Source organism: Enhydra lutris, unplaced genomic scaffold (genome assembly GCF_002288905.1).
Source record: "Enhydra lutris kenyoni isolate GAN:26980312 unplaced genomic scaffold, ASM228890v2 scaffoldscaffold25, whole genome shotgun sequence".
Taxonomy (NCBI): Eukaryota; Metazoa; Chordata; class Mammalia; order Carnivora; family Mustelidae; genus Enhydra; species Enhydra lutris.
Genome location: NW_019154109.1, coordinates 15,155,656 through 15,182,692, shown reverse-complemented (window position 1 = coordinate 15,182,692; position 27,037 = coordinate 15,155,656). Strand labels below are relative to the sequence as shown.

General features: G+C 33.7%; 1 protein-coding gene across 2 annotated transcripts in view; it reads right to left on the bottom strand.

Annotated features, from left to right (window-relative positions):
* LOC111151092 (BMP/retinoic acid inducible neural specific 3) overlaps positions 1-27,037 on the bottom strand; it is a 390,590-nt gene that overhangs the window by 50,238 nt on the left and 313,315 nt on the right. For both annotated transcript variants that reach the window (XM_022508861.1, XM_022508862.1), the window contains one exon: positions 20,515-20,737. In XM_022508861.1, coding sequence (XP_022364569.1) covers positions 20,515-20,737 — 223 coding nt within the window. The remainder of the gene's footprint in view (positions 1-20,514; positions 20,738-27,037) is intronic.

The following is a 27,037-nucleotide window of genomic DNA, read 5'->3' as shown; positions in this document are numbered from 1 at the left end:
CCCATACTTCTGTAAGATAGGTACTCTTATTACTCACACATAATAGTTAGGAAACTGAAAGAAAGAGATACTAATTTCCATGGATTTTTAGCACTGTAGGCAGAACACTTCTAAAACATGGTCTTATTTTTTCTAGAATGAATTTTAACATCTGTGGATATTGTTCTATTCTCACTATCCCCCTTTAAAATATTATTTACTGCTTTTTCTTACTACTTTGTTCAGATAGATTTTGATGTTGCATTAAATTACATAATATTAATTTGAGGAAAATAATATCCTTATAGGATTTTTTCATTCAGAAATATGTTGTCCATTTATTAAAAATTTCCCTTAATATCCTAAGGGTTTGTTTTAGTTTATTTCCTTAGTATTATTTGTATTTTGATATTTTTATGAATGTCCAGTATGTCATTTTGTGAAGATGAAATTTTCTATTGTATTTTCTTACTGGTTTTTGTTCACTTATTTGTAGACTACTGCTCATTTATTTATTTTTTAACTAGCAACTTCACTCATCTTTCAAGTACATTGTTTAGATTTGGTTTGGTTTTCTACTCCAGTTGAATCTCTGGGGACTTACCAGATAATAATAAGCATGCCATCTACAACTAATAATCATATATTCTTTTAAATATTAATTATGTCTATATTTGCTAATTCCATATTCCAGTTTTATTTCACTAGCAGAGGTTCCTAAGTAAGAGTAAATAATAAAAGCAACGTTAGACATTGTTTTCTTCATCTTAAATCTAGCATATAATACTAGTATTTCAGGAAAAAGTTTATATATCTGCTTGAATTGATTTTTCTATTAATCTCTTGATTTAATAAATACTATTTTCAGTCAGACTATCTGGAGATGATCATGTCGGAGACACTGCATATGTGAGAATGTTCTTTGTCTACGTCTTCATGTGGGAAACAGGGCAAAAGAAATGAACTTAAATGAAAATCTACTTACAGTTTGCAGCCCACACTGATAGATCCCTGAGACATGCAGAACATGATCATCCTTAAGGAACTAGTGGCTGCCTTGTAACTTGATGTTTAAAAATAACTTTATCTTGACTGCTGTTGACCCCTCAAGATCCAGATTTCTTTGAGACTTATACTATCCCTAACCACCACTAATTAAAAAGTACACAACCAGTTACTGCCCACAATCCCAGTACAGCTCTTTCTGCCCACAAGTCCTGTCCCATGAATAGGGAAGGGGTCAAAGTCTAGGCAGGGGAGATAGAAGGCTCCTGACTCTGACTAGGCTCTGAACTATACCTGGCAGATGGGGTTGCTGAGACAGAGCAGAAGAGATAATAAGGGAACAAACCAAGAGAGCACAACATCTCAAGCCCACAAGCTTCCCATACTGTTCTCAACAAAAGACCGCCACTAAAAGCCCTCAGTGGCAACCCATTCAGGACCCCTCTCACTCTGGATCACTTTTTTTTCCTTTCCTTTTTGCTCTCACCTTCACTTAATAAACTTTCACTTCAATTCACCCTTTCGTGTCTGCAAGATTCGTTTTTCAACTCCTTGAGACAAGAGCCCCGCCATCCGGCAACCGTCTTACCCGGGAAGTCACGTGGCTGAGCATAAAATTATTGAGTCACAGTTTTTCCTCACATAATACCACTGACTGATCTCCCATACTCCAGTATTTAGTGCTATATATTTTTTAAAAAATTTGTTTGCATGTTCGCTTGGTTATAGACAAGTTAGGAGTCGGATTCCTTGTCATGGTTACCGACTGCACGGCTGTATTTGCCTTTATACTCATGCTCCTTGCTACCCTGCCTCCCCAGTTATCCCCTGGGGAAGAAAGATAGGCGAGCAAGCAGCCAGCCGGTGGTCTGGGATGAGCCACTAGTCGTGTTTGCTTCAGTCACTCCCGTCCCGAGAAGCAACAGTCTGGATTGCTGCCAGATCCATGCTGTAGTGGTCGACCTCGCAGTCGGGCATGCAAGGAAGGGGTTAGAGCACACACTTTGGTATTCTCTCTTGTGCCGGGCACACAGTATACTGACTTTAAGAATGTGCCAAATCTTTAAACTCCATGGTAAACGAGAAAAAACTGAAATGGGGTAGCTAAAAATGATCAACATTAACTCAGAAACCACTTAACAATATAGTTTTTTGTCATAAATTTTGTTTGGGACACTCTGTCTTTTTTCATTCATATGGATTCAAGTTTTATAAGAAAAGTTCTCTCTGCATCTCTCATTCTCACTGATTCTTCTCAATCAGATATTAGTTTTCTCCTTCTTGGAACCCTCTCATTTGCATTCTCTAGGCCCTTCATGCTTCCTTCTTTCTTTCTCTTTCTTTCTTTTCTTCCCTCCTTCCTTCCTTTCCTGCTTTCTTTATCTCTTTTTATAAATTACATCTTTCCATTTTTTATGGCTAGTACTAGATTAGTTTCTCAAGATTTTATTCTAAGAAACCAATTCTGGGGGGAGCCTGGGTGGCTCAGCTGGTTGAACGTCTGCCTTCTCTCATGACACAATCCCGGGGTCCTGGGATCAGGCCCCACGTCGGGCTCCCTTCTCAGTGGGGAAGCCTTCTTCCTTTTCCCGAGCTCCTCCCCTGCTCATGCTCCCTCCCTCTCTCTTTCTCTCTCTCTCAAATAAGTAAAAAAAAAAACAAAAAACAAAAAACAAAACAAAAAAAAAATCTTAAAAAAAAAAGAAACCAATTTTTTTTTTCTCTAATAGTCCACTGTTCTTATTTTAGTTTAGTTTTTTTTTTTTTTTAAGTTTATTTGACAGAGAGAGATCACAAGTAGGCAGAGAGGCAGGCAGAGAGAGAGGAGGAAGCAGGCTCCCTGTCCAGCAGAGAGCCGGATGCTGGACTCGATCCCAGGATCCTGAGACGATGACCTGAGCTGAAGGCAGAGGCTTTAACCCACTGAGCCACCCAGGCGCCCTGTTCTTATTTTAGTTTTAAGTGTAAAGATAATTTTTTAAATTTTCTTAAAACTTTCTTGTTCTCTGATTATTCCATTTCATGACTTCGAGCTTTTGCATGAATTCAGTAACCTCTGAAATTCTTTAGCACAGAGGAGTTAACCGGAGAGGGGGGCCATGTTATTAACAAACACTGTAAACCTGGGACGGTTTAGTGACAAAGAACCCAGATTGCCTGTGTTTGGATCCTCGCCCTGCTACCACTAGTTGAGTAATCCTTAGCAAATTTGGATTATCTCAGCTTCAGTTTCCTTGATTGTAATTTTAGGGTAATAACACTAACTACCTTGTAACATGTATTAAATGAGCAACAAGGAGTAATGCACTTAGAAGAGCTTGACAATAGTTTGTGCTTCATACTTGTTAGCTAATAACTAGCTAATTATGATTGCTTTCATTAGCAAGTCAACCTCAGTGATGAGGGAGCATGAGGCTGGCTGAGGACAAAGCAAAAGCTGGCATCCTGCACCCCTCTCCACCCGCTCCCCTCAGTAATGTGTGTGACATTCCTCAGGCACCCCTGACTGCCATAAATGAGAAAGAAATAGTTAACTTGCAGAGATCACATCCTGCAAGACACAGTCTCCCTTGGTTTACAAATGTCCTAGAGATCTACAAACAAAGACGTTACCTTATCAATAGCACAATTTCCAGAGGCAAATAACTCAGTTCCTCAAGCCCTAAATAAAGTTAAATTTCTTCTAAACCCAAATCTCACTGACAAAGACGCTTGATCGCAGAAATGTGATTGGCTTGCCAAAAGACAACATTGATCAAGCCGCGAGGCCTCCGGTATCCCGGCACCCTGTAGGCCCTCTTTAGCATATGAAAGCTCCATTGAAACCTCCCTTCCCCTCACCTTCCCCCAACCACAAGGTACGTAACCTGCCCTCTCTCACAACCAGGGGCAGCAGCTCTTCCTGCCCACGGGTCCCGTCCCCATGCTTTAATAAACCACCATTTTGCAACAAAGATGTCTCAAGAATTCTTTCTTGGTCATCGGCTCTGAACCAAAGCCCACCGAACCTCACCTAGGTTCTAGAACTTCATCATCAGAACTATCACCCTTTATAGTAATGTGTCCGTGGCTCTGTATTGAAGAGTGTTGGTGGCTTCCTCCTAGTATGTCCCTTGACTGCTAGTTAGGTTGCTGTTCAAATTGGACATGGTAATTTACAAACTGAACATCTTTGCCCTCTTTCCTATTTCTTCCCTGCAATACATCTCTTGAAAATTTCTCCACATTCCTGCATATGAATTGAAAGATTCCATAACTTCGGGTTGTGATTTTGTTCATTTTCAATAGTAATTTAGATGAGATTATGAAACAAAAATCATGCATTAAGATCATAATCATGTAATGTCCTTTTGTTTTTAATATATAATTGAGGGGTGTGTGTGAGTGTGTGTGTGTGTGTTTAAGGTAATGTTAGGGAGAATATGAGTATTTACATCCCTTAAATTGGCAGGTTTTCATTACATTTTTACTACATTTTGTTTAGATTTGTTTCTAGCTAACCTTCCTTCTGGAATGAAGTAATTTTACTTTAGCTCAATAAAAGGTACTACCTCAGACTTGATCTTTTTTGTTTGCTTTGAGAAACCTACATGAAGTCTTCCTGCTGGGTTTAATAGAACAAAGAACAACCACAACAAAATGACCTTCCTTTTCTCCTGTATTCTTTTGTCACATCAATGTTCTTTTGTGCTGTTCTATTTGTTGCTGTGTGAAGTGCATCTGGGTTGTGAGATAGGGGATTTTGATGGCAATTGGCATTGATTTTTGAAATGTATTCACTCACTTTATAACTTGTAGTGGCTGTCTCAAATGAAGTGCTTCAAAGTTTTTCCTTGTTTGTTTTTTCTTTTCTTTCTTTTTTTTTTTTTTTTTTCAGTGTCACGGCTTTAAGGGGTTTATATTTTGGTATACTTAGTTTTGTTGATTGAGTCATAATACCATTTGCTTTTAAAACATAGTATCTTACCTTAATGTTCAAGGAAAAGCACTCTAGGTTTCAGTCATTTACTATTTTAATAACTTGGTATATATGTGCATACCTGTGTGTCTTTGTGCATGTGTGTGTATACGTTTACACGTGTACAAACATATGTATGCAAGGAATACATGTAATGATATAATAATGAAAGGATATGAAGAAGGATATTGTGTATTTTTTTGTACTTACCATGAAGATTATAAAATATAAATGAGGATTAAAGATTGCACACTGCCTCTATATGGTGCTGCCAAATTAAGCATTGGATTAAATTTGTCATTAAAACAATCCAAATGAGATTTTTCCCCACCAAAGTGAGCAAATTTGATTGGAAAAAGGCAGCATTTTAAAGACATACTTGATCTTTACTTTTTAGATGGCTTAGTTTAGTATTTAGTTTAATGTAATACACATCAAATTATTTTCTATTAGTTTTATCATTTAAAATGGAAAAGAGCATAGGACAAATACTATCTTGTCTACATATTTACTAGTGACAGTTTTAACATAATCAATTACATCTATACCCAATAAAGCCTCCAATATCATTCGTATGAAAACTTACTAAGGGGGCGCCTGGGTGGCTCAGTGGGTTAAGCCGCTGCCTTCAGCTCAGGTCATGATCTCAGAGTCCTGGGATCGAGCCCCGCATCGGGTTCTCTGCTCTCTAGGGGAGCCTGCTTCCTCCTCTCTCTCTGCCTGCCTCTCTGCCTACTTGTGATCTCTCTGTCAAATAAATAAATAAAATCTTTAAAAAAAAAAAAAAACTTACTAAGACTTTCATGTAATATGAAAAAAAAATACTTTGATTTATTTCTCTTTTATGTGTATACTATAATATTCTTTATAAAGAGATTTGAAACTGTATTCCACTCTAAGTCAGACCTATCATCCCTACATCACCGCGTTTACCTCTGGCTTCAACATTTTAAAGGGGGAATGTTCAGGGAGAAAGACTCATGGATAACAGTAATTCTTCTACTTTGATATAATAAAACCACCACACCATTCCAGTGGTGTATGACGTTCAGCTTTCTATTTATTTTGGTAAGTAAACATGTATCCATTTCTTCCACAGTATAAGTAAAATTGCTTCAAAGTGCTCAAGTAGAAATGAGACTGATTCTCACCTCTGATTTAAATATACTTGAGAATTGAAAGTGCATCCGTTCGAAGAATTTGATTGTCAGTAACATTATAAGATTTGTAAAAAATATTAGTGTCCTGGGATCTGGATTGATTCTCAGTTTGTGGTCCATATATAAACCACTAATGGTTAATATGATATCAACAAATAAGCAGTTTATTCCTTGTACTCCATAACATTTTTCTTTCTGAAATGTAATAATTCATCACCACAGGAATTATTGCATTTAATGGCACACTCCACCTCATGCAAAATATTGGGATGAAAATCTCAGAGCTCTTTTTCTTTGGAAAAAGAAGCATGAGGAGTGTTTTAGTAAATGAATTAACATTTAACTTGTAGGACCATTTCAAGTTATACCTGTGTAGAAATGGCATAGTATAACCTCTATGTCTTTCTGAGAAAGTCTTTAAAATGATCATTTGTCAGAAATTGGCAACTAGTGCCTAGAAAATGTCTGAGAAGTTGAGAAAACAAAGATCTAAAAACATTTTAAGCTTAAGGTAATTATTATTGTTCTTGTTGTTGTTATTTTGTAGTGATTGAGGTGACTATACTACAACTGATGGCAACTCTGAAAACTGTAAGAATTGGACTAAAAATGATGGTACAGTGCTTTCCAACTGTATACTTTGAGATTAAATGTTATAACAGGTATTTTAGGAAGTAAACAATTTTGTTCTGAAAAAAATCCTTATTTAAACAAATCTATTTTGGAGTGCCTGAGTGACTCAGTTGGTTGAGCGTCCAACTCTTGGTTTTGGCTCAGATCGGGATCTTGGATCCTGAGATCAAGCCCCAGGTTGGGCTCCACACTCAACATGGAGTCAGCTTGTCCCTCTCCATCTCCCTCTGCTCCTCGCCATGCTCTCTCTCTCTCAAATAAATAAATAAAATCTGTAAAAAAAAAAAAATCTATTTTAATTTTAATTTTAGGACATTTTAGAGTATTCAACATGCATATAGACTATGTAGATTTCCAAGTAGAATTTATAGTAACTACAGTTTCCAAATTTGTTTATCCATGACTTCTTTTTAAAAAGTATGTGTTTTTCTATTTATTTTCTATTTTCTATTTATTTATTTATTAACAAACATTAATGTCTCACAAGATGCAAGTTATTTAGTGAATAACTAAATATTCATGAAGGATTATTATCAACTCCTTAGTGAAGAGAAAATGAGGACTGATAGCAAAGCCCTTCAGCCACTCTCTGTGGCATAAACTTGTGGTTGCTGTCAAATAAGGAGCTGATTCTGACTGTTTAAACAAAGTGGTACTACTCCAAATAGTACTGGCAAAGGGGCTTCTTAATCTTGATATTACAGATCTTATGACTTTATTTCCAAGATTTTCCTGATAGAACTCTTTTTCTTTCAAACAAGTTAGTGTTAGGTGTTAAAAGTCCTCTCTCAATATAGCTGTCTACATTGTTACTGTTCAAAAATCTGATTATTTGAGCCAGCAACTCCATTGAGTTACCACAGGGGAAAACCGTGTTGGGAATGACATTCTTAATCTTTCTTAGGAAAGTGTTGTAATGTCAAGAAAATAGAGTAGGAGTCACCGAAATGACATTTGCAAGGTGAACAACATGGAAAACAAAGAGGAATAAATCTCACTCAAGACTATTTTCTTTGTTTCTTGACTTCCTTTTCCTGATGAGAGAATAAACTAATTTAAAGTCAAAGAAAGACAACAGTGTAAGATTTTTACTTAATGTAATGAGCCGCTGACCTGTTTGCACTATTCTCACACACATACTAATGCACATACACATTTAAGTTCACAGAATTTCCAAGAGGAGCAAAGACCCTTGATTCTGTTAATATTTTCAAAAGCAGCTATCTAAAGCCTTGCATGTGGACCTCATTCCAAAAGTTGTGGGTTGCAGACAGCATACACTCAACAAAATATCAAGGTGACATGATCTTTTTTTTTTTTTAAAGATTTTATTTATTTATTTGACAGACAGAGATCACAAGTAGGCAGAGAGGCAGACAGAGAGAGAGAGAGGAAGAGAAGCAGGCCTCCTGCTGAGCAGAGAGCCCGATGCGGGGCTCAATCCCAGGACCCTGGGATCACGACCTGAGCCAAAAGCAGAGGCTTTAACCCACTGAGCCACCCAGGCGCCCCTCAAGGTGACAAGATCTTTGATTGTTCCACATAATCTTTTATACACCAGAGAAAGAAAAAAAAAAAAAACAAAAAACAAAAAACAAGCACAGCACTATAATCTGACAGATTTTCATTTTAATGTATTTTTTTAAACTCTTATCTAAAATGGTCCAAGTGGGGATACTGAGATGACTAGAAAGTAACTGATTTAAAAAGAACAAATAATTTTTATGTCTAAATATGACTTAGTTTTAAACTAGTTATTTTCAGCTAACATTCATCCACATCTAATAAATTGAAAGAGTATTAGCTGAAGGTCAAAGTAAGAATATTAGTGAAAAGATAGGGGCATGTTAGAGCCATGAGAGATGAAGTATAAGCTACACCAAGAATTAGATAAGAGGGACGTGACCTGACTTGCAACGATGCAGATGGAGGTAGAGTATATTATGCTAAGCAAAGTAAGTCAGTCAGAGAAAGACAAATACTGTATGATTTCACTCATATGTAGAATTCAAGAAACAAAGCAGAAGAGCGTAAGGGAAGGGGGAAAAAAAAGAGAGGGAGGAAAAACACGAGACTCAACTAGAGAGAACAAACTGAAGGTTGCTGGATGGGAGATGGGTGGGGGGATGGGCTACATGGGTGATGGGAATAAAGGAGGGACTACTTGTGATGAGCCCTGTGTGTCAAATGCTGAGTGATGAATCCCTAGATTCTGCACCTGAAATTAGTATTACACTGTATGTTAACGAACTTTAAATAAAACTTTAAATAAAAACATGAAACAAAAAAAAAAGGCAGCATGAAAGAAAAGACAAATTTGCCAATTTTGAAATTTGTGTAGAAGTGGCCCCATACCAAGAAGAAGGTGGGACACACCCACTCTCCCTCTCTCTCTTTTTTTTCTTTTTTCTTTCCTCTGAAAACTTCTATCCCTGGATTCCCTGAATCAGAATCCAGGATACTAATGTGTTATTCTGTACAAGTAAAAATGAATGTGTTTCTTATAGAGTTTATATTATTATCTTTATGACTAATTTTATTTTGACTATGAAACATATGAAAGTACATTTTGAAGAAAACTTATTAATATATTAGAAACACCTACACCAAAGAAATAGTGTCTTCAGTTTTGGAAAGTTAAATAATAATTATTTAATCACTCCCATGTGTTGAGTACTTTATAATTATTATCTATATATTTTACATTTCTCAATCACACACTGAAGATATCTAAATATTAAACTCTTTAAATATGCTGCTCATTATTTCTTCGCATGTGCCTGGGACTCATCATGGAGTGGCTGAAGCACAAAAAAATTATACAAAACATTCTTTTGTAACATAGAAATGTAAGAAAAATTAATATCCTGCCTTTTTCCTACAGCTTCATATAAAATTGTTCTCAGCAAAAACCCCTTGTATTAATCATATAAATGTCATTTTTAATTAAATCACAGATTCCACAATATTAAAGGACTTGGAGGCCATTCAGTAAAGTCCTTTTGTTATTAGGATGCAAGTTTGGCTGTAGTAACATAAGCCAGATAATACTGGCTCAGAAAAAATACACTTTTATTCCTCTCTCAATAACAGTACAAACATCAACAGTTCAGGACTGTTTTGGTAGCTTCAAAAAGATTGGGTTTTACTATCTTTCTTTCTTTTCTTCTCAAATAGGCAGAGAGAGAGGGGGAAACAGGCTCCCTGCTGAGCAGAGAGCCTGATGCAGGGCTTGATCCCAGGACCGTGAGATCATGACCTGAGCCAAAGGCAGAGACTTAACCTACTGAGCCACCAGGCACCCATGGGTCTTACTACCCTTAACAAGTTTCTTCATGTCATCACTTTTAATTCCAACCCATCACATTTTCATTTTATCCAGGGGGAAGAAAATAAGTAGATGGCATCCATTCCTCTTCCTTTAAGAATACAGTTTAGAAGTTTCATGTATTCTTTCTACTTCTGTTTGACAAGAATTATCCACCCTTGGTTCAAGAAAACCCAGGGGCACGGTATAGCATGAGTTCTGCTAAAACCAGGGGCGGTGTTAGTGAAGAAAGAGAAGGAAAGGATGAAGACAAAGAGAAAGGAAAGGAAGAAGACAGATAATCCCTATTATAGCCCCCAATTTGTCTGGGGTCTGTTAGGTCCTTTAGAGGAGTTGAAATTGATCTAGGGCAGCGTTATTGGGTTGGTTCACCTAGATCTCAGTGTGGGTATGTGGGAAGCAAGGAAGTGGAGACAAGATCCTATCAGAGGGTACACAAGGTGAAAACTAGTTCATAGAAATCCCAAGACATTATTTTTCCTTTACATTGTGTTGACATTTGCATTGATGTGAAAAGCAAAACTGTTGCTGGAGACTTAGCATGAAGAAAAGCCGTGGAACCAAAATGGCTGTGCTAGTAGGCATATAGCATTTTCCGCCACATACTTGAAGAACAGGAAGAAAGCAAGTTTCAGTTAAAAATGTTCCTGGTGGTGGGGCGCCTGGGTGGCTCAGTGGGTTAAGCCGCTGCCTTCGGCTCAGGTCATGATCTCAGGGTCCTGGGATCGAGTCCCCCATCGGGCTCTCTGCTCAGCAGGGAGCCTGCTTCCTCCTCTCTCTCTACCTGCCTCTCTGCCTGCTTGTGATCTCTCTCTGTCAAATAAATAAATAAATAAAATCTTTAAAAAAAAAAAATGTTCCTGGTGAAGCAGTATAAAAAAGTTTATTGTGTCTCAATTTTCAGTACAAATCCATATGTCAGAACAAAATGGGAATATGAATAAAGCACTTGTGTTACACACTGAACTATAATGGTTGCCTTGAGGCAAAACACCTGTGCAATTGTTTCAGTTGCAAGCTGAGGTAAGCACTTTTTTCATGGCAAACCATTTTTACTTGAAAGAATAATTGACAAACTGGTTTATCCAGACTCGGATACTTGGCAGATCCGTTGTCAAAACTGAAAGAAATAAACTGATCACTTCTAGACAAACCACTGACATATTTAATATCAGTGTTAAAAGTATAGTTTTCAAGTGGAAATTAGATATTTGGAAAACTTGTAACTGCAACCGTGAGAGTGACGGCTTCCAATAAATAAAGACTTTTCTCATGAACACAATGAGGATATTAAGGAATGAAGTTTTGTGTTATTTTATAATGATATGTTGTCAACATTTGGAAGATCTTCAAAACGGAGTGCATCAATATTTTCCAAATGACTGACACATGATTTCATATGCATGGTTAAAGATCCATTTTAAAGTTCAAGATAGATGAAATAATTTGATGTAAGAGATGTCAAAATGTTAATCACATTGTTTTAGATTCCCAATTACATATAACTTTTTAAAAATCTTCACTTGTTGAGTTTTTGGTGCAGTATAAAGTGTAATATCCACAATTATCTGAAAAAGCTATTACAATACTCACTTCTTCAATAAATCTGTGTGAGATTACAAAATTATAATTTGCAGCCAATTGCATAGAGACACAGCCATGAAAATTGAGCTATCCTCTCTTAAGTCAAATATTAAACAATTCTACAGAGATCACTCAGATTTAAATGTTATATATATTAACATGCAATGATCATACTTACTGTTCTTTGTAATTGTATTAACAAATACATTTTTAAAATTTCTATTTTAATTTTTACTATAGTAAATATGTGTGTGTATATGCATATATATGTATGTGTACATATGTGCATATATATATATACATATATGTATATATACATATATATACAGGGATTTCTCTCTCTCATACACAAAGACTCTTTGAATTTCTCCATAATTTTTAAGAGTATAAGGGGGTCCTGAAACCAAGTAGTTTGACATCTGCTGGTCAAAGTCATAGAAGTTTGAGCTACAGGATTTGCTATTAAGATGACAGAAAAGCTACACTGAAGACATATAAAGCAGCAGAATGTTTTATGTACATGTCACCTGGATATCACATCTGATACTAGGAAGTAGGAACACTTTGTCACTCAATTTTGCTTTTCTTCTTTTGAGGATAAAGGGGGAATGGTGATAGGATAAAATATGTAAGTAAAAATGAAAATTGCCCTAGGAAAATTATAAAGACTTTTAATTCTGATTCTCTTCCTATTTTAAGCATTGTTAACTTGGGAAGGGTGTTGTCTGAACCAGTATATTGGTATACTGTGAATAATGTAATTGAAATAATGAATTTGGATAAGTGTTCTTACATCATTGTTGTTTTCTTTCTCCAAAGACCAGTGCAAGGACCTGGGATGTTTCTCTTGACATACTAGCAATGGATTGTGATCTCAGGAAGCACTGTATAACTAAATTTGCTATTATCTAATTTTTGTAACGATATGTTTGACTGTCAAAATTTTGTAGTCTAAAATCAACTACAAGCAATTGGCCAACTTAAGGACTTACATTACAGATCCATTCCTTAAATATTACAGAATTCATTGATTCTTTGATACCAAATAATTCTTTAAATTCTGTATGACCATTACCAATGCCTAGTTTAAAATCATGGTTTTCATTACATATTTGAAGTCACCAAGACACTTGAAAATATACATTTATAAAAACTTAGTTCAAATTGATTTTTGAATATGATAAGAAAATCAGAAAAAAATCAGAACCAGAAAAGAGTAAATGACTATGAAATGAATTTTAAGATAAATGCCATTTAAAATAATATAGAGAAAAGAGTTATTTTATTAAACAACATTTTAAAAACAGAATTTTGTTCATCTACTATAAAGTAATTAGTCTTAATTTTTAGCAAATATAGGCTTTTAGGAGTAAGTGTTCAAGCTGTTGTGCACATAGCACAACTAAAAGGAAACTATGATTCAAGTAACTAGCTGGGGAGTGGGAAATGAGGGTAGAATAGTGCATGGTTGGAAATTGAGCTCAAATAGCCACAAACATTGTGGAAAGTAAGTAGGAGGAGTACTGAGCTCTCAACTCCATATTTCCCAAACAAGAAAGAGGATTTTTCTTAACTCATTGTATAGTGTGACTCTTCAAGATTGAAATAAAGGTCGTTAAAATGACCTAGATGAAATACACTTCCACCCAGCCTTTCCTCTTTTTAGTCAAGGTATAGTACCTATAATTTTATAATTATTCTTGTCCAAGCTAGCAAATGTTACTTATGTATAAATGTCTTTTCTAAGCATGTTTAATCTATGCTATTTAGGAATAACTGTAACATCATATATGAATTATTATATCTCACCAAATTTTGTCTCTCTTCATTATTAGAGAAACAATAAAATCTTTTGTTTTCTCCAGATTATATATTTTAATGCAAGATAAGGATTGTAATCTCTCTCTGCTTTTCTTTTTTTTTTTTTTTTTTAAAGATTTTATTTATTTATTTGTCAGAGAGAGAGAGAGAGAGAGCAAGCACAGGCAGACAGAATGGCAGGCAGAGGCAGAGGAAGAAGCAGGCTCCCTGATGAGCAATGAGCCCGACGTGGGACTCGATCCCAGGACGTTGGGATCATGACCTGAGCCGAAGGCAGCTGCTTAACCAACTGAGCCACCCAGGCGTCCCTCTCTCTGCTTTTCTTGAATGAATGAAATTACTTATAGAAATGTCCTGTAATGACTTAAAATTATTTTCACTTCTATAATTCTACTGTTCATAAATTAGGAAGTTGCAGTTTATCTTCACATATTTCCATTTGGTTCCTGTGCCAAGTAAAATTTGATTTTTCCTCAATGTTTAATAGCTATATTACCTTATATTGTTGCTTTTAATGTTCTGTAATTATTAGTTTCTTTATTAGTTTTGTAATGCACCATTAAAACTTGGCAACAACTTATACTTTTTCATTGTCCTCGTTCCTGGGCCAATATTCTCTCAAAATGTCTTTCTCAACATTGTGTAAGAATGTTACACATTATGTAACAACAACATTGTGTAATAATGGTGCATTGGAAGATTGTCTACATGCTGTAATAACACATGGACTTTGGCAAAACTAACTGTAAAAATAAAGAGAAAACCAAACATATTTATAGCATTATAGTTTGAAGTACTTTTCTATCTCAAATAAACTTTATGGCAGCTAGAAGATATTTGTTACCACGGACAAATCACATTTTTATACTTCATTTTTATTGCTTTCAGGACATATTCAAAATGGATCCAGGTTTTTATTAGATTTTATATCTATTCAAAATTTCCCCTATAAGTGAAGGGAACCAATTTCAGTTAGTTTATGGTATAACAGAATATCATTGCAAGGATAAATCAGATATCACATATTACTGAAAGTATGAAAAAAAAAGAGAAAAAATCTGTTATAGGCAATCCTCTAATGCATTAAAAAAGAAAGCTGGCCTAATGTGGGGAGGTACTATAGCAAGAAGTTGTAAATTGATTTTCTAAGAACACCAAATCACTCTGCATAACAAAAATATTGACAGATTTCAGTAAAGAGGGGTTATGTTGAATAAATGAAGGTCAATAAAGAGAGAGGGTGAAAAGAAAAAAAAATGTCTGGATATTCAGCAAAGGAGAAAGGGAAATAAGAAAATATTTAAAGGATTTTTGCACATTATTCCTGCATGTCAGATAAATATACCATTCTCATTTTCACTTTGAAAATATTAAAATTTCTATTTTCCTTGCATGTGTTACAGAGTTGTAAATACTTGGTGACACATATGGCACAGAAAGAGTCGTGTGTCATTTAGAAATAAAAAAAGTATAACAAAGTCTCAGAGACAGAAATGTACTGGATTTAGGGGTAAAGTGGAAATAAGGGTTTGAATGATACTTGAATTCTCTGTCCCAGATTGAGTCTACATTCCAGCTTCACTGTCATCCACCACAGACAGGATTTCTGCAAAAGAGATGGTTAGCTACCCCTCTCACACCCATATCCCAAGGTCTTACTGATAGGTAGAGACGGGCCCTTTCAGCTATGGTCTGAATGTTTGTGTTCTCTCAAAATTCACATGTTGGAATCTTAACCCCCCAGATGATGGTATTATGAGTTGGGGACTTTGGGAGGTGTTTCAGTCATCAGGATAAAGCCACTGTGAATGGGATTAGTATTTTTTTTTAAGATTTTATTTATTTATTTATTTATTTAGGAGAGAGAGAATGACAAAGATAGCAATAGAAAGCATCAGCAGGAAGGAGGGAGAAGCATGCCTCCCACTGAGCAGGGAGCCCCATCTGGGGCTTGATCCCAGAACCCTGGGATCATGACCTGAGCCGAAGACAGGCACATAGCCAATTGAGCTACCCAAGGCACCCCATAGGATTAGTATTTTTATAAATAAAACTCCAAAGAGAGATCTCATCGCTCCATGATGTGAAGACATACTTAGAAATTTGCAGTTTGCAGCGCTGAAGAGGAAAAGCCTTTACCAGAGCGCTACCATGTTGGCACCTTTGATTGGGACTTCTAGCCTCCAGAACTGTGAGCTATTTATAAGCCACTATCTCTGGGTATTTTGTTAGGACAGCTAACTAATACACAGTTTCATGTCCATTTGAAAGAATGAGGGAAGTAATTCACCTGCTTAATGGCAAAACAAACAGAACATGATATGCGTATTATAACAGGCGATCCATTTATATAGACTAGGAAACATTTTATATAAAAATGACAACTCACTGTCCTATGATTCTAGAAGTTGAACTAAAATATTAGAAAACATATCACAGAGCATTTATCAAATATTTATTGAGCACTTGTTATCCTTGGATTTGAGAGCTATGTCTAGGAACTCCAGCAGATAACCAAACATTCAGATTTTTTATAAACTGCCTGAATCTCATATTTTCAGAGTGTTCTAGTGCTCAGGTCAATCCTTCCCAAACACGTTAACAGCTATAGTTCATTTCAGCTATCCAAACTTATTTTATCCTCTCTTACCCAAAGACACTGTTAAATCTTTAACTCATTTTCGTTTCTCAAGTGTTCATTTTTGTTTTTGTTTTTTGTTCTTCCCCTTAGTTCATGATCATAGTATCATTCTGAATTGTACTAGAATTAGAGATCAGGAGTAGAGGGAGGGAAAAATGGAATGTTGACTGACTTTATGAAATAATCCAAACTCCATATTTGTGTATCAATTTGAAATGGCATTTGAATTAAAATCATTTTGATCTATAGGGTTTTAGACTACTCCTATGGGTGTTATATTAGTTAAAAATACATACGTATGTGTATACATAATGTATATATTTATATATATTTTGTATATATTTATTTATTTGTATGTATATTATATAAAAGCCACTGGTGGCTAATAAACAAACATATGTATATATACATGTATTTATATCCCATCTATATTATATATAATACATTATATATATCTATACATAGATATTATATATGTGTGTATATACATACATATATACACTAGAGAAATTATTAGTAAAATATTCAATATTATTTGATGAACACTCACGATATAGGATTCAATCTGGTTCACACTCCATATAATGAAAACTAAAGTTACAATATCCTGTATTTAGCATAGCATGTATTCATAACATTAAAGATTTCAATGATACATGGATTGAATACTTTTAAAACAATAACACTTTTAAAGATAGAGTAAATGTTAGAACATATGTCAGCAAACGTTTGTTCTATAAGGAACCAGACAACAAATGCTGCAGGGTTTCAGGACCATATAACTACATGGCAACTATCTAGTTCTGCCATTATAGTTGGAAAGTAGTCATAGACAATATGTAAATGAATGAGTGTGTTTCTTTACGTATGGATATCAAAATGTTAGTTCCATACAGTTCTCATCAACCAAAAAATGCCTTTCTACTTTTGATTTTTTTTAACAATTTGAAATGTAAGGAACAGTCTTTCCTTAGGGACTGATACAAAAAGAGGTGGAGGTCCAGTTACAGACCACATGCTAATTTGTTAAACCCCACTGTTGAGCATATATAGGAAGTGCACGACATATTTCTCAGATAAGAATAACATAGACCTAAACTTATTTTATCCTGTGATGTTAGAGAAGGGATTTTATCATATCTCATCTTCCACTATTAATGAGGAAGAGATAATTTCATAAAAACATTTTCATCAATTTTTAGTGGTTTGCTGCTACCTGCATATATTGGCTCAGGAGGGCCAATTATGCATATCACAAGAATTGGCAAATGCTATAAATTAGGTTTTTTATCCCCCCTGGAAAGTTGGTTGTTAAACTTTTACTAACATACATTCAATGTACTATTTCTAAGTATCCTTGGCCATTCTGTGAAGAATATATAACAGCACAAGATAATGGAGTTGATAACAGCACAAAATAATGGAGTTGAATTATTTTGTAGGGATTATGTATGAATATTTTTAATAACTGTTTTAATTATTTTCCTTTAATGAAGAGAATATGTCATTGTTCCTTATCTCAAAAGTTTTAGAATAGTAGCAAAAGTTTACTACCTCAAAGAAGGCAGATTACCACAGGCTTCACAATTTATTCAAGTAAGAATGAGGATTTTAATGTCACATGAATTCATGAAAGTAACAGTGATGACAGTATAAACTTGGTGAGATTAATCTGAGTGAGTATCCTGTTTTATTTCAAGGATGAATTACACTATGCACTACAAAGAAAAACTTCAACCTATATGTCTTTATAGAGAAGGTGTCAAGAAATCATCTTACTCGTTGAGGTTCATTTTGCAGGTCTCATTTTGTTTGGTTTTCCTTTTTGTTCCATATTTTAGAGAATACTAAGGGTGTGATGAAGTCAAGAAAAAAGCTGAGAAAAATTCCGTAAAGGAAGGACCAAAAATAAAATCTCAAATGGAAGTGAGTTACAGGTATTGCTTATCTACTTACTTCTTTCAGAAAATTTTGAAAATATACTTCACAAATATCCAAACTTTTTTTTTCATTGTATCCTACTAACAGATTGTAGTACCTAGTTTGCTGTTGTTATTGTTTCCTAATGTCATTTCATAACATTCTATTAAAATTGGAGAAAATAAAAAGCAAAACAGAAATAAATCCCACATTCCTAGTAAAAGAAGAATTGTGATGGAAAGAAATTCTAATTCAACAAAATCTTTTATCTAGCAAGAAGTCTGCATTTTGTGTGTGTGTAATGAGTGATAGCCAACATAGGAATTATGCTTAATTAAAAAAAGAGAAAATTAAGGAAAGCCTCTGGTGATCTCTGACTTACTTAGGTCAAAAGGATTAGAGAACAAATATTTATTTCTATAGTTTATTAAATTTAGTTCCATTTATTTTTCATTTAGTACCAAATAATGTATTTTTCTTTTATTCTTTTTTTTGTCATCTTTATTTTACTTTACTTATTTATTCTGTATAGATCCAACTTGGATTGTTTCATATTTTCATACTTTTCTTACAAATCCTGTACTTTCATGACCTCTTTGTATGTTTAAGTTTTATTTATTTTTACTAGAATTAATGTAGCTCTCATGATATATTTTATCCCACTATCTGCTCATTTTCAGTTTCCATTTCTCCCCTCACCCCTTAAACATATCTTCAGATTCTATGTATTTTCCTTTTTTTTTTCTTAAGGTTTATTTATTTTAGAGACAGAGAGGGAGAGAGAGCATAAGAAGGAGGAAAAGAGATTTGGAAGCAGACTCTGCCCTGGGCAGCATTCCACTTTAAAATAAATGTACTTGGAAGGGTTCCATCTCATGATCATGAGATCATAACCTAAGCAGAAACCAAGAGTTGAAGACTTAACCATCTGTGCTGCCTAGGCACCCTGTATTATATTCCGATATCACAGTTTCACATGCACTGATAATTGCCATTCCAGTTGTTCAAATTTCTCCTGAACTTCAGATGTTTATATCCTGCTCTAGCTGTATTTGCTTTGTTTAAAAACAAACACAAAAGAAAAGTATTAGTGAGGATGTGGAATGTTTGGAACTGTCACTCATGGCTGGTGGAAATATAAAATGGTGCAACCACCTTTGAAACCATTTTGGCATCAATTCAAAATCTTAAATACAAAGTTATCTTATAACATCAATTTCACTCTTAGGTATATACCCAAGAAAATAAACAACCATGTCCACTTTAAAAAAATGTACATGAATGCTCATAGCAACATTATTCCTACTAGCCTCAAAGTGGAAACAACCCAAACGTCTATCAAAGAATTAATGGATAATACAAATGCGATGTAACCACACCGCTGATACTCTCTACAATACAGATAAACCTGAAAGCACTACACTACGTAACAGAAGCCAGTCACAAAAGACTGTGTACTATATAACTCTATTTATATGAAATGTCAAAAATAGGCAAATTATTGGGACAAATAGTAGATTAGACAAATTTCTAGAGGCAAATATCGCCTGGCTGTGTGTGCTAGTATGGGGAAGGATTGTTAATTGGTACTAGGTTGCTTTTTGGGACAACAAAAATGTTCTTAAGAGGTGATATTTGCATAAATTTTGAATATTCTAAAAACCACTGAATTACAAAAATGATGCCAATGATCCATTTTGAAATTGGACTTTTAAAAGGTGTATAGACTTTCAGGTTTTTTTTTCTTCAGTGAAAAAGTCTATAATAATAGATTTCTTCTCATAATTAAGCATCAAATCAAAAATTCAAGCATTATGTAACAGAGATACTAACACAGATAAAAATTTGTTTGGTGATATTTTCCTATATTTCCCTTAGCTTTTTATTTTGCTGTGTTTTTTAAAAATCTGACTTCAAATAAATAAATACAACTTCTCAAAGCAATTGTTGCAAAATCCAAAAACTGCGCTTCACAAAATTAGCTCAGACACAAATATTTTAAGTCTGTCATTATTCATATAAATTGTTACAAGTTTTTCCAGCAATTTTCAGAGATTCATGTAGAATGAGATTTATTCATGTTTATTCATATTATTATGAGCGCAGCTCAAAGAAAATGAACTTTAAATTCTTTTATTTAAAAATTATGTATTGAGAAATTTCACTGCATGATTCTGCTTACTCCCTATGCTTACAATATAGCTGTAGGGTTTGTGCTTTTCTGTTCACTGTAATACCATTATTAGTTAACTACCACACGAAACAGAATGATTTCTTGATTCTGATAATAAAAGAAAATGAAAAACAAGGAAGTGTCAGTACATGGGTTCTCCATTGGATTACTGCTTTGGAAAATACAATTTGTATTCTGAGACTTAAAAGAAAACACCATGCTATGTATATTACCATATCTGCATTCAGAAAATAAAGAGAGCTCACTGTCAAAACAATGTCCTTTGTTGTCTGTATGCCACAAATGTCTTACCTTTGTCTTGGCAAGCTGATGAGGGGTTGTTTATGACACCTCTTGCTAAGGCTAAAAAGCTTGTGTACAATTTTCTGCGCCTTTAGGAATAGTTGCTTCATGCTGTTCTCCAGTTGTTCATAGCGGCGCTGAAAATTAGAATCCATTGTCCACAAATGCATTATGGTAGATGTGTTGAGGAAATAATTCATGGGTAGCCTTTTCATAAAGAACTTGAATTCATCTGGAAAAATGTTAAAATTCCATACTTTAATACAACAATTATTTTCCCTTTTCCCCAAACATATTTAATATGTTAATAGAAAAACAAATACTATTATTTTGTGTGTAGCAAATTAATAGCAAGTTGGGATTTTTTTGATGCTTTAGAATTGTTTTCTTTTTTATTCCCCTTAAAATAGAACTTTCATGGTAGAAGATAATTAAAATAATTTGCACAAAAACAAATAATTAAAATAATTTGCACTAAAACAAATAGTGTGTCCAGAAAGTTTAAGCTGAATTTAATTTTTCCATGTTCTCCTTTCAATGGTTTTTGAATGAATTTTCTCCCACAAGTAGTAGTCATTAATCTAGCTTTCATTTTTGGCATTAGTATTAATACTCCTTTCTAGGTTTTTTATATTAAAGAAATATTTTCATTAACTCAGTATAGAAAATGTATGTTCATTACTAAGTAATTATATTATATTAATGTTCAAAGAAAAAGAGAAAGATTTTAAAACAAAAAATACAATAGTCAACCATGCATTCTGGTTAAACAAAAAAAACAAACAAAATAGTTAAAAACAAATTGTATACCAAAGAGAAAAATTTTTAAAGAATTTAAAGCTCTAATTCTGGCTTTTGTTTTTATGCTGATAATTATCATATCTGAAATTGTTTTCTTTTCAAATGTCTGATTAACCAACAAAGAAACAAGTTAAGGCTACACTAAAGTAAGCAATCATCTCACTGTCTATTAATTATCTAAATACAAAAGGTAGCTGAGACAACAGCCAAAAGATGCAAACAACCCAACTATCCATCCATAGATGAATATATATACTAATTATGATATACATATAAATGAATATTATTGACTCATAAAAATAAAATGAAGTTCTGATACATGTCACAGCATGAATAAACCTTGAAAATATATAACTGAAATAAGCCAAACCAAAAAAAAAAAAAGGCAAATATTATATGATTCCACTTATATGGAATATCTAAAATAATCATGTTCAATGAGATAAAAAATAGATGAGAGGGGTGCCTGGGTTAAGCCCAGTGGGTTAAGCCTCTGCCTTCAACTCAGGTCATGATCTCAGTGTCCTGGGATCAAGCTCTGCGTTGGGCTCTCCGCTCAGTGGAGAGCCTGCTTCCCCCTCCCTCTGCCTGCCTCTCTGCCTCCTTGTGATCTCTCTCTCTGCCAAATAAATAAATAAATAAATAAATAATAAATAAAATCTTTAAAAAAATAGATTAGAATTTAGCAGGGGGTAAGGAAAGAGTGAATGCAACATTATTGCATATTAGCTACACAATTTCTGTTTGTGGTGATGAAAACCTTTTGGATAAAAGATTGTGGTGACAATTTTACAACATTGTTAATGTAACTAATGTCACTGAATTATACAGTAAAATGACAAATTTTATGTTATATAATTTTACCTCAATTAAAACATTTTCATACACCAAGAAGAGATAGTATAGCCTTTCCCCCACCCCGCCTTTTCTTCCAAAGCAAATATGAAGAGGCATTCAAAAAAAAAAAGCAAAAACAAAACAAAACAAACAACAAAAAAACCCCCAACCCTTTCTATTGCTTTTACTATTTCTTTAAAACAGCACTTTTGTTAAGAATATCATGTTGCACCCATTTCACTGTAGTAGATGACTGAGTTTCCTCCCCACAAAAAACAGGAACCCACAACAAGATTTCTAAAGTGTTTTCAGTGGCTAAAGAAGTATTATTTGGCAAGTGAGACAAATGATATTTTAGTCATTATTCTACCCATCAAAAAGTTACATAGTATGCATTAAACCTTAGCCTCTCCTTGCCTTCATTTCCTCCTTTGAAACTGAATTTTTCAGCGTACTTTGTGGATGATAATAATCTCATTTCATTTTAAAATTGTATGATGTTATAAACAGCTTTTTAAATTACCATTTATTTAGTTTTAAATATCCAACTCAAAAACAGTTGTTTTAAATGGTCTGTTGCAGCTACTTTCATTTAACTGGAATTGGACAAGGTGTGTCAATAGCCATTTCTTGATGTAGGTTGTGTGTCTAACACAATATTTTAAAACCTCCAAATTATCATTTCTTTATGCCATTCACTTGGGCAATACATTAATATGTATACATAGTTAGAGCAATTAATTTGTATTTATTTTATGCATTAGTGCTATTTCAATATTCAGATCCAGACTTTTCATCAATGCTACAAATATAACTTTTTGGCAATTAATAAAAAATTATATTCATGTATATTGGAGTTATTATTTCATCTAGAGCAAATGAATACAGAGCTCTGGCATCTTTTGGACATTTATGGTATCAACTCTTACCAGAAGAAGAAGGAAAAAATAAAATAAAAGGAAAAAAATGATTTATGAAGGAAGCTTTTTGAGGATGTATCCATTTGATATGCTGTAAATCTTTTTTTTTTTTTTAAGTAAGCAGGGTATAAATAAGAGATGCATTTTAAAATTCCAATTTCACAGTACCCTACATTTCGTTTGGTCCCATATGTCTCTTTTGAGATTCCCTCTTTTGAATAAAAGAATTGATGCATGGAAATTGGAAAGCATTACTTGGATTATTCACAGAGCAGATGTCGCCACTTTGAAAACTAATCATTCATTTCATTGTCATCTTTTACTTGAACACTTTTGATAAGACTTTATTGTCTCATGGCTAGGCATATTTTAATTATTTTCATTGTTTTTTATAATACTATTCTGAAAGTTTCTAAATTAGTAAATTTTATTTAAATTAAATAATATTTTAATATGGAATGCATTTTATATTACCAAAGTGTATGTAATAGTATATGTCAGCTGAAAATCATCACTATGTAATTTCTAAGAAACACAGTTTTAACATGGCACTTGAATAATTACTTCATTATGAAGTCATTAAGAGTCACTACTGACAGTCATTCAAAACATTTATTAGACACCTGTTGTGCACAGAGCATACAGATGTTTCAGTCTATGAGAGCGACCATGGATAAACCTTTCATCTTATTTTTTTAAATGGCAAATGATTTGAGATAATTTCTTATATTAAAATAACATCTTCCATTTCTGAAATTCATTCTACATAGAAGTCAAGAGAATCTCCAGAAATATTTATCTTTTCTTTTATGCTTGGCAATTAGTAAAATCCTTATTTATAGAATGTGAACATGAAATTTGAATGATGCAGTAGAATTGTTATATCAGGGGTTTACATAACTACAAAAAGAAAATACAATGATTCAGGGTGCAAAATAACATTTTATCCTACAGTTGTTGCCAAAAGCCATATTGAAGATAAAGTACTATTGCTTTTCAAACGGCAAGTAAACAATGACTAGCCATACATTTTGGGGTGAGTAAATTTGTAAATGAAAACAAATTAATGTTATATAAAAATAACCCAGAAAAACTAAATTTAATTTCTAGGTTATTAGAGAGACACTAATCCAGAAATACCTGTTAAGTATGTACCAACTGAGTACTTTTGCTCGGCATGGTCTTGAGGACTACAGAGAAACAAAATAATAAAGCAACAATAATAATAATAAACACTCTTGCTTGCAAGAATTTATAGTCAATTGGTCTTAACAAAACGAATTCACATGAAGCAAAGAATAATGTGGAGAAAAATGCACAATGTGAATGAATTCTGCAGAGGCAAAGAGAATTAGGCTAGGTGACTCTTTTCCAATAAGTTATAGAAGACTAGAGAGCCATCATCTTGACTTTCTATACTGCTACTTCATCTCTATTAAACATGAAGTATTTTTTTAAATAGTTGAACAAGTTTTGATCCTTCTTTCTCCTTTCCCTTGATAGTAACTCTAGTTAACTCCCAATATTTAATTAGCTAATTTTGGAACTAATTTGTTCTCCCCCATCCCTATCTCCCTTTGTCTCTCTCATTAGTTCTTACTTTGACAAGAACTCTTTTAAGCGTTTTAAGTATTAATTAATTAATTATTAATCCCTCCAATAATCTTTCATGTAAATTTTATTGACTTTATTATGTTTGTAGAATACAGATGACCTTTACTTTCTTACCTCTAGTGTTAGCAAAAATTTTTATTAACACCTAAGGCATTAACATATTGATCTTATGTATTTATATGTTTGTACTCTATTCTCATGCTTCACAATTGAATTAAATAGGTAAGAGTAGAAAACTGAAAATTTCAGAGTATAAAATAGCCAGCCATAAATAGGTAAACCCTGATTTATGTTTCTGTCTATATTGATTAGCATGAAAATCACTGACCAATATCACTGATTATGTATTTTTAAATATTCAGAATCTCTGTTCAGAACTGATTTAGAATATATTTTCAAAGGTGCTGTGCATTCTTTTTTTTTTCTTTTTTTCTTTTTAAGCAGGCCTCACACCCAGTGTGAAGCTTGAAGCAGCACTTGAACTCATAATCCTGAGATCAAGAAGCTTAACCAATTGAGGCACCCAAGTTCCTCCTAAAGCATTCTAAATTTTTTAGAGCTTTGAGAACATATAATTTACTTCCTCAAAATTGTAGAAAAGTAATCAGGTATTTTTCATTATTATTTAGAAAATTTTTTGAGTTATAAATCCATGAAAATAATCCAGAACAGAATCTGCTTCTATTAGAAAGCACGACTATGGTTAGGAAGGACAGAGGGAGAAACTGGTGTTTTTATGAATTCATATGAATGTGTTATTTGATTAAAATTGAAATAAATATTGTAAATCAATATAAAAAGATTGCCAAGAATACTACTGAATTATCAATGCACTATGTGCATATCTTATGTGTCCGACATTTAAAAAAAATTGAACTTATTTAATTGTTTTCTAATAGAAAAGTAAAATCCTGTTGGTTCACATTTCATGCATTTTTTTCTGAACAATTAACATATTGAGACAATCAAAGTATCTTTTCAGTAGAAATGACCATGCTTTATGGATAACAATTTTAATTACTGTGAAAGTATAGAAACCGTCTCATCATCATAATAAAATATTGTATAGTATCTAGCAAAATATGCAGGGAGACAAGCCATCTTAAAATGAAAGAAGGTAACAGACAAAAAAATGTGGGTCAGATATAGTCGAAGAATCTATGAAACATTGTTTTTAAACAGAATCATCATTTCTGATTTTGTGACATTACCAATCTAATGCCTTCAAATGCAACTCTCCTGCTTATGGTTGGGAATTCAGGATTTTCTGAAATAATACATATTAATAACAACTGCAATAACACAAATTTCCTATAAGCAATGAGCTAATAAAACAAACACGACTTCCATACCCTGAATGTAGTACTGTACCCTGAACACATGGAAAAATACATCCTGTTTCTATAGCTGGATTTTAATTTATAAATCTGTTGGTTTAGTCTAAAATAGATTTATCCTTATGTTAAGTACTACCTCCAGAGCTGAGAAATAAACATCAAATTATTCCCATCACGGGTCTTCCAAGTTATTGCCCAACTGGAACACCCTGTTAGAAGTTACTTTTTGTTCCTCGAGACCCAGTTTTCTAGAAGATACCATGGATTCTTCTATCTTCTGACTTTCACTAGCAAAGATTTGCCTCAATTAATGGCAAACCTTGACACCACAGAAATTGTGGCCTTAAGTAGGTAACATACGAAATTGAGAAACCAGTGGGGATGTGAGTAGGAAGAGGGTTGATGTGAAAAAAAGTCGAAAGAGAAAATCCAGGTCATCAGCATCCTGAATGGCAAAAAGTTCCCAAGGGTGGAAATGAAAATCTGACCCCGAGGGAATAAAATGAATACAAATTTTGACCCCCTCCATAATTCTGACTGTAATTATTCAATTTTTACTTTTACAAAGTTTTTTTTTAATATTCAAACATTTCATAAGGACTATTTGAATGATTTGTATCAGTTTAAAACCTTCCCAACCTCTACAGTGAAACACTGGTATGACTTTGAGTGGCCACATATCAGTGCAAGTCTATTCACACCATTCTGTAAGTCATGGGTATAGAATTTGTACTGAAATTGACAAAATACTATAATGCTGCCTAAGGTAAATGGCAAGACTGTTCAATAGCTTGTGAACGGCCGATTTTATGAGGCTACAAAGTGATGAGTCCAAAAGGGCATAAATCTAAAACTGACCCTAATTCCCCAGCAGCTGCCTAGAAGTAAGTTGTATTTTTCCTGCTTTCTTTTTCTCTGAAAAACACAGCACATTTTTATATTAAAATACTTTAATACAGTGAGCCAGGTGATTTGACCTTCATTGGGTTGCCCTGTTTATGAACCCCTTATCGAATGTTTGAG